We start from the raw sequence: 16565 nt of genomic DNA, 5'->3' as shown, positions 1-16565 counted from the left end.
AGCTTTTGAGCAATTGCAGACTGGAAATATTAACGCTTAAAATGAATGTTAGCTATGATCTGGGGTAATGTGGTCAATAGGTGAACGTATAGAAAACATTCGTAATGGCTGGGGTTAATCTCTCTTTGTTTGCAGAGAATTCAATTAAAAGCTTCAGTTTCCTCAGGCTGCAATTCTCTGAAACTTCATTAGCTCTTAATGCTCTTTATTTCCCCTCCATCCATTCTGAAATAGAATAAAACAACTAATTATCACCGCAGCTCTAACCACTCTTTTGTCTGTTTTCTGTTTTATAAGGGCTAATTTACTCATCCCTCTTTTTTGGACAAATATTAATAAATGCAAGTTAATTAAAGAGCAGATTCGAGGAGAAAAAAAAGAATCTTTTCATGTAAGTTTCTGTGGATAAGAGCATATGCTGAATGCCAGAAATGTAAATTAGACCAAGTGTAATTGCCTTCATAATCGAAAGCACTTCTCCTGTAAAGCCTCAATTTGGGACTTTTTGGGCATATAAATTATTGATAGTTGGAAAAGGATTTTTGTGGAGTAAGCCTTTTATGGAAGCCTCATGGAAACTTTTTTTAACCTTGTAGTAGCCTCAGAGTTTAGACCCAGATTTACAGGGCATCTATTATGGGCCTTACCCAGCTTTAAATCTGTATTAAATCTTGCTGACATGAATTCAAAGCTTACATCCCAGCGGCACAGTGGTTGATCAGAAGTGAGTTTCAGTTTTCTACCTCTGACAAAGAGCAGTGCACAGCCGCTTCTCTTAATTTTGTCTCATGCAGAGAAAGTCCCAAACAAAGCTCTGTGTGTGTCAGACGGTCTTAATTAGATGCTACCACATCAGCTGAGAAATAACGTAATGCACAGCAGACTAATAGGGCAGGTTGGTGTTTTTTCTTGAAATATTACAGTTTTAGTCTCAAAATCTCAGAGTAGACAGATATGTGTGCTATGTTTTGAATGAGCAGAAAGTTTTGAGAATGAGCAGAAACCTTGCTGAAACACATATGAGCTGTTAAAGTTGTATTTTGCCAGAATTAAGATGCAACTGCAGGCGAGCCTCTGGGAACTCATCTCCAAGAGTTCCTTTGGAAACCAAACAGTGTCGACTGTATGGCGTCAGTAGATTGGCAGCTCTCACCTGCGGGATGCGGAGTGATGCCTTCACATGCTCCACACTGTAAGGAGGGCCGAAGAGATAATGGAACAACATGAAAAGCGTCACTAACTGTGCGGCACTTTTGATTTTATCACAGGAAAGTCGCCCATAGACACTAAGATCATATTTTTCATCAAAGCAGCAAATACAAGTGCTTTCATTAGTGGGTCATATGATCAATCACTATTGTTTTAACCCAACTTTTAATAGATAGGAACTTTACAGACAATTAACTAGATTGAAATGTTACAGACTTTAAATGAACATTTTTTTAACACAGATACTGTGTGCATTGTCGCTGTTGAGGATGTGTTTAGTTGTAGGTTAAAACTAGCCACATAGTTTTGAAATGTGACAAACGTTTTCAACACCCTGTTGTCGTGGTGATGGCCCCTAAAAGGCTTCACAGTTACACTTACTCACCGTCCCACAATAATCCCAAATGATGCACCTGTTAGGCCAGAACAACGCAAACTTACCTTGTTATCATTCTTATTGGTCCATCAAGTTTTATGACATCACATTATTCTCCGCATAGCTCCACCCAACTTTAACTGACTCGAGGTCAAATCAGCCACAGTGATTGAAAACACCCGTGTGGGACTTTATTACAGGCAGACATTTCATGCTTTGTGAAACAGTGCTGTAAAAGTGTTAGCATCCTCGGGTAGATTCAGAATTAAAGGCCAGATCTGTCATTTTTTATGCCTTAGAAATTGAAAAAAGACCCAGTTGCTAGTTTATTAGGTACATCTAGTTATGCAAATAATGCAACTGCACTGCAATAAATCCTCCCTTCATGAAGATTAGTATCATTTGACTTTTCGTTCCTTGCAGTATTAAACTGCATTTGTTTAAGCAAGGTGTGAATATTCATATACATAACTGAAGATTCGTGCACATTTAGCATTTGTTTCTCAACTCATAATTGGAATTTCAATCCTTTCTCACTTCAATAATATAACTGATGCAAACAAACCTTTCACAGCACCAGGAGAACATTAGACTCAGATGTTTAGATTTAGATATTACATACGTATTGATAGTTCTATCAAATGGTTTGAGAGTGATAGCAGGTTGAAATTCTTTGGTTTTGACTTTTGACAGAACCCTTTTGTTGATCATATGTATTATGAGTAAAAGTCATTACTCACAAAGGTTATATATAAAAATTCAGATATTTAAGTAACATAGCCTAGTAGCCTTCCAATGCTTGTGCGTAGTGTTTCTTGGTATACTCAATTGTTCTTTATTCAGAAAGTGCACAACAATAGCACCTGCAGTATGTGTTTCCTCTGAAAAACAAACAGATTATCCCCTGAAATACCAGAATAGACCTGCAAATGCAATGGAGCTGTTATCCCTTCTATGTGCAACTTGTGATCCAACATTTAAAAAAAAAACCTTTTTATATTAGTAGCAACTGGAAAAAAAGAATATGTTAATAAGACATTTCTCAAATGATATCGATGCAGAAAACACCACTGACAGTGATGATGGGTGTGAGAGTGTTTTCCTCTGGCGATTCATCCCAGTGTCACTCCTTTAATTTTTAATGTTACATTGACACACTGCATACTGAATGAAAGGAGGGTTATGAGCTACAGGAATATAAGGAAAACCTGTCTAACAATATACAGGGTTATGAAATTAATTCAAGTAGTGACCTTCGAAAGCCTACTCTAAGTGGTCTGACTGAAATATGCAGGAGGCGCAGGTCCAGCATGTTCCACTGTAGATCACTGGATTGTTGTCGTATTAGAGAATGATTGTGCTCCCAAACTTTTTCTCTACGAGAAGGTTTACAAATAAAACATAAGATGAGGAGTCACACCACTAAATATAAACTTGCTTTTACACTCCATTTTCCATATCAGCTGACACATTCGCCCATTTATCAAAGTTGTCTCTCCCCACAAGGACACGTCAGTATCACAGAGATAATGTGTGAAGTCTTCTTTTCAAAGCTTTTGTCGGGGCTTTATGCTCGGTTGCATTTGATTTATTAACAAGATGCTTTTTGGTTCTGTTAATTAGTTTGGTATTGTTCTTGTTCATTATTTTACAGCCTCCGTTGTCACCTTTATTTCATAACAAGCATCTGTCTTTCGTCATTCAGTATATTAAGCCTGAATTGAATTGTTTCCCTTGTGTACCCAGACCAAAATCTGGATTTTTAATAGCTAAATGCATGGACAGGTACAGCAAGACTGCCAGAATCCAGATTCCCAGACTCACTCACCACAATTACTTGAATATTGAATAAATAGTTTTGTAGAGAAAAATCAATACTGTCTTCCTGCAAATGCAAAACTGACACAGCCTGTAACCTTTCTCTTGAAGGGGGACAGTGGAGGCTCGCTTTGTTTACGTCTTCATCTTGGGCATTCTCTTCACGGGAACCAAAGACCTGTTGCGTTCACAGATCATTACAGCAGATGCCAAGCTGAAGAGCCGGGGACTATGGGAGATTTACAGTGGCATGGTCTTGTTGGTTTCGCTATTGTTTCGTGCCCACAACCTGCCGGTCCTCTGCTGCTGCCTGTTGATCCAGACGCTCATGGCTCAGTTTATCTGGAAGAAACTCCACTACGACGCAGCCCAAACCACCATCATGCACTACTGGTTTGGTCAGGCCTTCTTTTACTTTCAGGTAAGAAACCATGATGTCAGTGATAGCAAGGTTTAATAGCTGTTTTGTCTGCAGTATTACTGTATGTTGCACAGTAGAAGGTGTTTTAGATATGCTCATGTTCAGGTTCATACTTGTTTTTAGGTTTATACTAGAACATGTTTACATGCTTTAATGTACGTAATGTTATTTTTATCATCCTGTCTGTCTGAATAGGCCTGTATTCACCCTCTGTTTTAGCCCCTGTCTCTTTGAGACCCCCTCCGGAAAAAGCCCAGTCTGCTCTGATTGGTCAGTGTTTTCGTGTCGTCTGCTTTTCCACTCTGCATCTCTCTGCACCGTCATTGCAGTCGAGGAATGACTGTAACGACACTGTAGCGTCACTTTCTACCTTTATATAGTAAAGTTGTGACATCACAACTGGAGTCCTGACGGCTCGTTTAAAGACACAGTTTCTGAATACAGGCTGTGTGCATTTCTCTGTGGAGTGAAACTTTTGATACTTTAACAGTATTTATATAACATCTAAACCTGCTTCATAATAAATAAATAAATAAAAGTTTTACAACATGGGACATTTTAAGTTATGTAGAATCTGTATGTACTTTCATTCATATAACAATCAAAATCTGGCTCTTAATTTCTTCAAGACAAAAAGAAGTGATGTTTGTGTGGGCAGACACCAAAACCTCTATTTTCTCACAGTGTTACTAATATACGGTATATTACCAACTATTACATGAAGCTCAGTTTCCCCCTAAAATGTCACCAAAGAAAAAAAAAACAGCGGTGAAATATGTACTGCTGTGTGTACATTTAATTGACTAAATACGCACTAGAAAGCCAGGTAACCGGCCCAACTTCTTCTTCTCCTTCATCCCGTCAGCACCACAGCCCTTTACACAGTCGGACGCTCAGCTTCTCCTGACTTCAATGGGGAAGCGTACAGCGGGTTGTTCCACTGCAGCCAACTAGACGCTCATTGGATAAATGCTGGGCTTTGTCCCGCCCATCGGACGCTCAGCGTCTCTGGGGGTCTATGGGGCAGTGGGCTGGCCTGGACGCTCGGCTTCTGCATAATGATTGGATGAGCTGTCTGAGGCGGAATCCTTTTTTGATTGACAGCTAAATGAGCGAATCAGCGATCTTGAAGAATAAACATCCAGTGGAGCATTTTCCAAGTTTTTCATTCCGTTGTTCTGAACTGATCTGGAGACTTTACTGATCCCCAGAGACTTTGTCTTTGTTTAAAACGACTTGTGTTGTGTTTGGAGACTCTGTTCTGTCACTCTGCGGTTTCTTTCCCAAATGAGCAGCGGCAGCTGCGGAGCTTCTCCCCCGTCACAATCACTCCCACTCACAGGCAGTCACACTTCACAGTAGCCTGGCGCAGCAGCTCAAGCTGGGCCAAGGCCGTTTAAGCAGCCTAGCTCTGCTGCCATTGAGAGGACACTGGTCGAGTCCCTGGAAAAGACGCCTAGTTGGTGCGACAAGGTCACAGATCATTTTCTTGAAAAGGAACGAAGGGTGGAATTTACATATAAATAAACAAACACATTTATGATGTAGGCCATAAAAAGTAGCTTCCTCTTCTTGAAAGACCAGCAGCCGCCACTGCTTCAGAGTAATAATAGAAAAAGCATAAGGCAGTGGGGGGCTAAATGTTAAGTATTTAATCCAGACAAGCTTATGTGAACCCCCCTACAGAAATAACTTTGATTATAGTCCAGACCTGTAACATCCACCTTGCAGTAAATCTAAAACTAAGACTTGCTGTTAAGACGAAAAAAAGATCAAACATTACCAGCTTACAAATTACAACCATCTCACAAATTGGAATACCTATTGGTGCAGACACCAGAAGGACAGAGGTGTGAAGATGTGAATAGGAGCCAAAGCCACCACCTCAATCTGCAAAGAGAGTTCAGTTTATTCCCAACAAATCAGTAGGTTTTTCTTGTCTGATTAGAAGAGACATCTAATTGAACGCCCTGTCACAGAGTGTTGCTAAATTTAGGAAAGCTATCACCACTGATAAACTGTTGGATACTTTAAAAGGTGCAGTTCTGGGCAGAGAAAGTGTTTATGTGTAAATTATATTACCTTCGTCTGGCACTGGCATGAAGGCCAACTGGGTCCGTTGTTTCCTGTGGATGTGTTATGGAATTATGAGCTTTGAATGTTCCTCTAAGGCAGATATGATACCTGCCTTTTTGATTGAACCTGCACCCTGGACACATATTTGGTTAGCAGATGTGTATTGTTGTCAACAATGAACTTCCACATCGCTAACTATTTAATAACAGTCATCACCCGTGGGTCATTAATACTGGGATGGGCTCGGGAATAGACCACCACCAGACAATTTTCAGCCTCAGCGCCCAGGCATGTAATTACAGACCTTTGAGTAATAACGCTCTCAACGAAGCTGTAACCATAATGGATCTGTAAACCGGGACACGTGTGATTTAACGTTGTTTAACAAAAACTGGTGTCATGCCGAACAATCAAAATGATGTTAAATTAAAATCTAATCAGCGAGTACAGTAACAACTGATCAGTGAGCTCTGGGCTGTAGCTGTAAGAAGTTAATGTACAGTTTTTCTGTTGTTTCTTTCAGAGGTTTTATTTTTGGCAGAAGGCTGTTGTTTTTAGAAGTGTCCTTAGTGTTTGGCAGCTTAAAGCACACAAACACAGGAGGTTGCGGACATCACAAATGTCACAAAAACCTTAAATCACATCATGAATTAACTATCTCCAGGGTAGAGGTTTTGGCCGTCAAGGTCATTTGATCATTGGATGACATATATCATCAAAACCAAATAAAATTGCATATATTTTTCTATATCGTTTCTATCGTCTATCAAAAGAGCAGATTGAGTGCCAGCAATATTTACGACACTTGGACGACGCTTTACATTCTGATCCATGCACGTTTTCTTCATGTGGCACTAAACTTCTTAACAAAATGAGGAAATACTCAGTAGCCTACTTCTCAACTGTCAAGTATTTAATTAATATTTAATTACATGAAAAAAACATGCTAAATATGAAATATATTATTGTTGAGCTCTTAAATGACCCATATCAGTCAGAAGATTTCGTCCACATTACTCAGCCATTTCACAAGGACGTTTTTAGCGCTCCGAACTGAACTTCTTGTAAACTAACATGTTACAATAGATATTTCTGTTTGGGGATACTTTCTGGTGCACACAACACTATTCGGATTGATAAACTCCACTTTAAATCTATCCCCATCACACAAATTACAGACATTAGTTTTCAGAACAGTTAAATTCTGCTAAATGCAAATCCAGAACTTGTCCGTGTTGATTTACTTTATGTCCCTATCCCTCTCCTCCCTGCTACAGCACCACCTCCACCTTTACTTCCAACCACACCTATATTCTTGCACATACATGTGTAAATAATTAGTTATCCAATAAAAATAAGAAAACTAAACTCACAGGCACACAAACAAAGATAAGTAACATAGTATAGAACCAAAGCACTTACATTAGCTGCAGCAGTTACCCGACACTTCACCAGAAAGCTACTTACAATGGAGATTGTTGAAATGTTTCCAATGCATGCCACACCTTAGCCAAAGTGACCATCGGTCTGTGAATTGTGCATTTTGCAGTCTCTGCATGAAAGTTATTTTTTCCATTGTATAAACTCTTTTAACTACTGGCTGCCTCTATATGTTGGAGGGTCTTTTTTAAGCTAGCTCAATGTTATAAGAAATATAGAAGTATATGCAGCAGGTATATCTCTTCCTGCTCAACACTGCATCTGGGATGTCCCCAAGGATGGCCAGCAATGGGATCCTGGGTCGTTGAAAACCAAACATTAAGTTATATATAAGTCCCAAAAAATTATGCAAGAGAGGGCACTTTCAAAATACATATAGATGCTTAGTAGACTCTTCTCCAAACTTCCTTCAACATGCACTTGTTTGATTGGGGTCCACTTTGGAAAGGATTTGAAGGGTTCGGAAAAATCTGTTTACAATTTTCCATTGGAACTCTCTTCAAATTCAATCTTTTTCTTTGCATGCCATGCATATACTCTCTAGCATGTCCCTGACAATCAGGTTTGGATGGTAACAGAATATATGGCACGGCGTTACTTTATAATACAAAGAAAAGCTAACTGCATTCTGTTAAAGTTACAAAAAAGATATATGGATAAGATTACTGATACATTTTATAAAAAGTGGGATTATTAGCAGGATTACAATTAAAAACTACGTTTTGAAATAAAGTACGATATACTACCATGCACATTTGCAAACATTACAACACTTCATGAGTCTCACACAACACCAATCGGATCTCAAATGGAGTCAATCTAACAGAGGTCCAGATTTATTATCATGACCTCTAACATTAGTGGGGGAAAAATTCTTTCATTCCCCAGAAAAGGGGATCAACATCAGTTCAGCTCAAGTTATGTCCGTATTTGGTATTGAGGTAATCTAAAGTTATGTTACATAAATATTGTCCTACTTGGAGTGGGTTACTGACTTCATTTTCAAAGAAAGGGATAATGTTGAGGGAGGTGTTCATTATTGCTAATCAAACCCTTCTCCGGGGTCCTGCATCACCCTGTCTGGGTTTATTTTGCAGCAATAACCGTCTTGCTCTACATTTCCTGCTTATTACTCTGCTAATACTAAAGTAATCAATCATTTGGGACAAAATAGGGATTAAAAAATGATTTTATATATTTAAATATGGCCCTCCAGAGAGTTATGATCAGAACTGAGTCCATGTCACAATCGACCAGAATTGGTCAGAGCTGAGTATTTAATCAAGCTGTGTATTAACAGGTAATTAGTAATTACATGGGAATACATTTATAAAGTAAAAACGCTGACTGTCGATTTGTTGATGGTGCAGAATGCACTTCTTACCACTGAAACATCACTGGAGGATTTCAGCAAGAAAGCAAGTAGAAAACATCCATACGCAGCTTCCAACCTGCTCAATGAAACTGACTGTGTGTTTGTTTAAAATGGAGCCAGCTGTTAATATTCTCTTCCTCTGTGATCACAGATGTGTGCACAGAGGGGAAATAAACCGTTACTTGATGTGTTGCTGCTCATGGATCGTCAGAAGTGGAGCATACATGTCACAGTGAATTTTAAATTTAATTATCACTTGTTACACACATGGAGATTAAACGTTGCTTAATATAGGACACTTTCAGAATTAAAATACTGTAAATGAGCCTATTTGAATGTTGAAGGAAGAGCTGTGACAGTGTTGCTCAGCGGAGCGGTTCAGTGGCGCAGGTTGATTGATTTGTCTAAAGGCTGCGTCTCCGAAGGGTGAACACAGGACACAGGTGATTTCAGTCATCTCAAGGTGCCATCCAGAAATATCAGTCAGCAGCTGAGCAGCACAAATATGAACATAGATTACGTTGCCTGTATGTTGTTGTTGTTTTGCTTTTTTAAGTTTTTATGTTGGGCTAAAAATGATTGTATTTAGATTCAGTAATGTGCTTAGATTCACTGGAGTTAAGAAGCCTTTTTCAAAAAGGTTTTAATTTCTAAAAAAAAGCTGTAATGATTCACTCTGATGCTGGTTGAGCTTCTGATAAAACATCAAGCTCATAAAATATCTTAACAACCTGAACATATTTTTATGGCTATGAAACATTTTGTCATATCCACACAGTTTTCATATTATAAAATTCGAACAAAGATATATTTCTCTTTGTAAATCTTACATTTACAGAACCAAATACCTTTTATATTATGGCTACAAATCTGCATCATCATTGCAACATAGCTTGAAATTAATTTCTGAAAAAGAAGAAAATAAAACAAATTCTAAAAGGTTTACTATTTGTATTCACTGCAGGCATATTTGGCTCTTTTCAGAGGTACTGGAAATTGGTTGGAGTCTTAAATAAGACGGATATGTACGGTTTTTATAAAGCAAAACAAAAAAACAAAGTGTGTGTGCTGGCACGTACGCGTATGCACACTTCCACAGTAGCCTGAGTGGCTCTCACAAAGAGTCCAGCTCCAGACAGAAATCTGTGTGAGCTGCTTTGGTCAGGGACTGGAAAACACAAACAACAACTGGGCCGCTGGGAAGTCGCCAGAAGCTCAGAGTAATGATGATAAAGCAGAGGGCCGGTTCTTTAGAGCTCTGAAATGCTTACAAAGCTTCATCCAAAGATCTTTGTGTGCTCATTTTTGTCTGTATACAGAGTTAGTTATTCCTGTACCCTTGGTGATGCTAAAATAAGATTTTCTTTGTGCTCCTGCAGGGCAATTCCAACAACATCGCCACCATCGACATTTCAGTCGGCTTTGTTGGACTGGAAAGTTACATAGAAGCGCCCGCCATCTTCTTAACAGCCCTCAGCACTTATGCAGGGCCCTTGCTCTGGGCGTGTCACCTCGTCTGCTACCTCAGCTCAGAGAGAGATAGGTGAGTGTCTCTTTTAACGTCACATGCATCCATTTGTACTCTGGGATTATGGCCGATGTGTGTAATGTCACCTCTATGTAATAGTCCGTAGTGTCTATAATAAGAATTCCTGGATGTTTGTAATGTTGTAATTTCTTTAGTGGTCCCAGTAGTATTAGTTTTTAAAGTGTACTGAAGTAGCATATCACATGACATGGTTGAGCTACGTTTCAGTCAATAATTGAGGAACGTCCTCGCTGTAAAAGCCTCCTCAGGACGTTAGCTTTGTTTATGTTCGCCTCCACAGAGAGCGCACACTTACAGTAAGCTTTTATGCTCAACGTGTTACCCATTGCAGTATTCTCCAAAATGCCAGGGGGCATAGAAACAAAGCATTCTGTGTTGCCACAGGAATGCCATAGACCATACATGGCTGCACGGCCTGGTATACAGCCTCCTAATGGGGATATTTGAAATCTGACGGGACTGAAATCATGTTCATGGACGAGTTATACGTACATTTGTGCTTTACGGGGACAGGTTTGGCGATGAATAATCATGCTCCATCATTAGTGAACAACACAAACAACAGTTGGATGTTAAAGCAACTAGAGGGGGTAAAGGTTACATAACGTCATTGACAGGTTACCAAATTTAACTGACCGTTAACTTGAATAAAATTACAGATGTCTCTGGTTTGAATATGGTTGGAAACATTTTGGATAATCTAAGTACACAACTCAAGAAAATATATAGGTCTAGTAAATTATAGAGTTCCAGAATTCAGTAGTCTTAATCTTTGTGATTGATGATGCATCTGATTCTGCTGGCAAAATATTCATTCTCAACTGTAGAATTTTAAGATCTCCTGTTTTGGAAGCATATATCAATACATATTTAATCCATTCATTAACTGGGATTGCCACCACACGGCTCTCACTGATTATGCCCCAATACAACATGCACTAAAATGCAAACGCTTCCTGGCCGTCGTCATGAAAAACAGAGAAACTCCGATTGCAACACACAGAGGGAGAGTGACTTCATTGTCTGCTCGGGACACCATCACTCCACTATATCTTTACATAGAAAATATGTTTGCTGCTATATTAATGCTCTAAATGTCGAGTAAAGCCCCCTTACTTATTTGTTTTTATCAGTAATCGTGGCTGTAATGTTCTCAGTTGTGTTGTAATGAACTTATTTCATGTTCTGCAGATGCCTTTTCAAACTTTTGTAACTATTTAACAAAAGACCTTTGAACTTATCCATCTTTAAATTAAAAGCCCCGCATTCGAGTTTGGCACCTCGACGACACGCTTTAACGCAAGGGTATGCACACTCTTTTGGTGTGCATACCCTTGTGTCATGGCAATAATTAACAACCAAATAGAATAACAAATTGTTTGCTGATCTTCAATAATATATTTACAATAATCAGTAAGGGGCCCATTAACCTGTGAGTTGTAAGAGTGTGTGTTAGCACACAAGCAGAGAAGTTGAAATAAATAGCTGGAAGTAATGGAAATGGTTAAAACATCCAGCTTGTGTCATTGCAAATGGTAGTAGTATAAAGTTCAACTCCATCAAGACCTCTCAATCACTTACTGTTAACTTTTATGAAAGCATTATTGTTATAATAAATACTAACATCCAGTTCATAATCCATTCATTGAGCATTTTTTGAACAGGTGGTGTCAATGCAGGAGCTCTTGAGCTCGTCTTATAGGGCAGCCAAATGTTGGGAACCACTGGTATAATATAATTTCAACATGCTACTCTCTTTTACTTTGATTTCTACTGTCTGTGCCAGTGCAGCAATTCAGCATCATCACTTTTCCAGTTACCTCTGTGTTGGTTGTTTCTTTTTTCCGTTCTGAATCCTCTCTGGGGTTGGGACAGTACAGGTGCATAGAAATATTTTGTTAATGGATCTACTCTCCGCAACAAGGTGACGTGCTTGCAGGGTATCAAAGATGCATGTAAACAGCTTAACCTGTAAAGACCTTAACTGGAGAGAGGCCAGTAGCTGGGTTCTGTATGTGTGCAAATGCAGCCAGTAACTACAGCTTCCCCTCAGCATGAGGCCTCTGCACAGTGCTGAGTGATGAGGTTTGTGTATGGACAACAGCTGCCGCATTGATGGAGCCAAAAGTATAAACTCTTTTTAAATGTCCACAAAGGATGATCTTGATATAAAAGGAGTTAACCTGCCTCTGTTGTTTAAATGCCAGTAACAGAAATACATTGATAGAACTAAGGCTGCAGCCTTGTGATTAAAAAGTCACTACTTTAAAAAAAAAAAGTGAGAATTTTGTTGGCACAAAGGACCCATAGAAATGAGACTGCAGAGGGTGTGTATACCCATGCATGATTTATATTCTTAATCATTTTTGATTGCACATTTGAATATGATGTGTTTAACAGTTCAGCCAGTCTCTGATTAAAAAGTTCTACTCATCTTTCTTGTGCAGCAGAGCCTAGAGATGACAAAGTTGATTTTGATTTGATTTGTCCACCCAACACGTTGGAGCAGTGCAGCTCCTGGCTGACTTGACATTAGATTTGATGTGGATATTAAAGGTCTTCAGAGAACAACTGTTATGTCGGTGACCTCTCAACCTTTCATTTAGCACGACAATGAGGTAAAAAATGTTCCTGTGACTTCATGACAAGACATTGTCAAAACCTAAGCATTCACATTTCCAAGGTGATTATATTGGAATGACCTCCATCATCTTCCCTGTAGCACCGCAGTAGTAGAGGGGTTATAAATGAAAAGTAAAGCCAAGCTGAAGCTACTCCATGTCATACTCGGCAAAGCTGGGGCGTTGATTTTCTCCTAGATGCAGGAAAGCATGACAGGATCTCACATCAAATCACTTCACAGTAACCAATGACAACAAAACACAGGGGAATTTATACAAGTTCAAATCACGGCCTAAAATGTAACGTCTAAAGAAACTGAATTCAGACTCTCACATTCACAGTGGTTTTATCCTCTGAATAGCCACATCACCTGTATGTTGTTTGGTCAACGGTTATTTTCTCGATTAGTTGTTTGGTCTATAAAAAGAAAAAAATGGTCGTTCAGTGTTTCCCAAAGCTCAAGATGATGTCCTCAAATGTCCAAAAAAAAAGATATTCTGTTTACTGTCATAGAGGAGAAAATATTCACATTTAAGTAGCTGGAATCAGAGAAATTAGCGTTTTTTTTTTCTTAAAATGTACCCAAACCAAACATCAAAAATTTATTTTAAACAATAATTTAATAGTCTAATCAGTTAATCTTGCATCATTTTCATATTGTGTGCTGCAATGCTCACTGCAGCCTCTAGAGGCCTCGGCAGGGACTTCAGCCATTAGACATTATCTGCACCATCTGCATTAGCAGCTCAACCACAAGGCAAGTACATGACACTTTGATCGATAGCTTTTTAACGGGTCTCCTCTTCGCCTTCAGTGTTTTCATTGTTTTAGTGCACATGATCATTCAAAACTGGCCAATTAGAAGAGACCCATCAACACCACTTTACTTAGGTACTGTCATTAAAATTGTCTCTAAAGTGTAAGATATTCTGACATGAACACAACTCAGGCCGTTTCCCCTGTTACTTGATTTCCAAGAAGCTGCGTTGGTTCATTGGAATTACTTTAGTGGAGAGCAGTGAAAAAGCACAAGTGGAGATTGTGACAGACAGGTGATCATCTGTGCATGTAATGTAATGAAAGCTCAGCGTAGCCTTCCATCAAACTCTTATTTCAGTGGTTTGGAGGAGGATTTCAAGCAATGGGATCTTCCCCAGTCGGTGCTTCATTTATCTTTCATTTTGCTCATGTTACATTGTGTTCTTTTGCATATTTATGATGCAAGAAAAATAATTCATTCAGTCCAAAAGATTTTTGTTTTGCATAGACTTCTTCTTTTTTTTCTTCTTCACTTTGATCATTGTGTCACATGATTTTCTCTTTTCTAACAGGTGGATAAAGGACATCAAGTTAAAGTTGACCTGTTTGGTGATCGTTAACTCAGAACACTGGTCTATGCCTCGATTATTTACGTTCATTTTAGTCCTTAATTGTCCACCATTCTAGAGAATCAAAATGAGTTTTCATAAAAATGTATCCAAGTTGTGAATGTTGTTGTGTGGCATCCATTGCCAACTGCCTGATAACTTTGTCAAACAGAAACCAAACTCATTTGGACAGAAAGTACTTTTCCTTCTCCTTTATTGCGGCCTACAAAACGAAAGTATTCCCAGTTTCTTTTAAATTAGTTTTCACCCTGGGACAGCCCTTAAAGTGCAGCAAGTGCTCCCGGTGTGGAACATCAATATAGCTGCATCATATTTGACTCATTCGTGGTCTAACGAGGATTCAATCATGACGATTGTAGCCAATCATTTTCTCTTTCTGACTGTGTCGAACGTTGAAAAATTTCAGCTGAGATACATCGAATCCCTCCCTCAGAACAAGCCAACACAACATTTGACTGAATGTAAAATGTTTTTAGTCATTTAAATGCTTTACTGTTTTAGTAAAAACATTTGGACACAGGTAAAAAACACAACAGCTTTGAACCGTGTTTGAACTGATGTAGTTTGGGTTGTCTTTCAGCCACATGCTAAACAAGCATATTTTCAGAAACTAAACGATCTTACCTTTCAAATGATGCCTCATAAATGCATTTTGGCTCTACAGGTCTTCTGACATGAGCTTTTTCATCTGTGTATGCCAGATAGGGGAAAATTCAGTGCGGGGAGTAGCGGTTATCAATGATCACCTCAGTCATTTGGAAAACTTTGAAACAATGAAGATGTCATGTCGCTCATCTTCTGCAGTGAGAGAATGACATCCTGAGAGGTTGACTTTTATGGTTATAGTAGCACTCTGAGGTAGGACACAGAAATGAATAAATGTGGAACTTGCCATTAGTTAAAGAGCTTAAAGGGATGGTTCAGATTTTTTTCAAGTGGGGTCATATGAGGTCCTATTCAGTTTATTACCGACAGCAGATGGCGGTTGGCACGTATACAGTCTGGAGAAGCAAACAGGAGTTCCAGCACAGAAGCTAAGCAGCGTACTGTTGTGGGCGGGGCCAGCAGCTAAAAATATTATAGTCACTCAGTATTGGTTTAAGTGTTATTTTACCTCACAGAACACAGGAGTTGCTGGTCTAATGCTGCCTCAATTGATTAGTTTAACTTAATGATGATTCACCACATCTACAGAATGTAGTCGGTGGCTAAAATGTCATCAGAACTAACAGAAATTATGTGAAACACTGCAAAACAAGTCTACTTGTTTTATTTGAATTATTCTATTTTTTAAGGCTCAGGGTAATACCAGGTCAAGAACAGAAAAAAAATGTACAACTAAAGGACGAGATGATTGAATAATATATATAATATAATAATAATAATAATATAATAATATAATATATAATAATATATATATAATATATAATTGGATATATCTAGGATAACCCATGTGCTGTAGTAGTAGCACTTGAATATAAATGAACATATATAGAATATATATATTCTATATGTATGTATATATGCATTCTTCAATGTACAAAAAACTACAGATGTAGTTTTGCAAGTCATTAATATTGTTTAATCAAATGTTATCGAATCTTTTCTGCCTCTCAGACCGAGGCTCTTGTTTCTGTGGGCCACAGTATTGAATTCAAAAAAGCTCATTATTGATATTTGGTCTCTGTGTGCGTGCGTGCGTGCGTGCGTGCGTGCGTGCGTGTGCGTGTGTTTGTATGTGTGTGTGATTGAATTCCCACCTCCAAACTGGACTGCTTCCCATGTCTCCTACTTCTCTTGTCTTGGGAAAAGGCTTGAAGTTCCTCCCCCTCAGCTGGGTCTCTGCCTGGTTGAATGAACACGATCCCTGCGCTAATTCATGTGTTTCACTGCGTCAGAGATGAAGTCTAACGTACACAAGTCTTTGTGTATCGGTGTGTGTTTGGTTTTACATCATCTCCTAATCTCCTCACTGCACCCCTCCTCCCATCATGCAGGTTTTAAAGTCATTAACTTCTTTATCACAATTTGCCAGCATTCCGTATTATTGTGAGAAGATAATTGGATCAGACTTTTCTCCTGGGTTGGTACGGAAGGTAAAATCTCCAAAATGTGAAAATGGATGAATCTTCAAACAATCTGCAGCTTTACTGATTTCACATCATCGTTCAGAAAACATAAAGCAGCTTAGGATGACCTTGGTTCACATATAAACTTTTCTGCATTGTCCGACAGGAAGTTGCTCGTAGCTTTGCTCTCTGCGGTGTTTTCCTCCTCTGATGACTCCTGTT

At 38.8% G+C, this 16565-nt stretch overlaps 1 protein-coding gene across 1 annotated transcript in view; it reads left to right on the top strand.

The window, feature by feature from the left end:
• pigg (phosphatidylinositol glycan anchor biosynthesis class G (EMM blood group)) overlaps positions 1-16565 on the top strand; it is a 79527-nt gene that overhangs the window by 62468 nt on the left and 494 nt on the right. Inside the window, exons 11-12 of the mRNA XM_083914710.1 lie at positions 3515-3824; positions 10095-10258. Coding sequence (XP_083770836.1) covers positions 3515-3824; positions 10095-10258 — 474 coding nt within the window. The remainder of the gene's footprint in view (positions 1-3514; positions 3825-10094; positions 10259-16565) is intronic.

The sequence above is a fragment of the Echiichthys vipera genome (genome assembly GCF_963691815.1).
Source record: "Echiichthys vipera genome assembly, chromosome: 6".
Taxonomy (NCBI): Eukaryota; Metazoa; Chordata; class Actinopteri; order Perciformes; family Trachinidae; genus Echiichthys; species Echiichthys vipera.
This window is presented reverse-complemented; position numbering and strand designations above follow the sequence as displayed.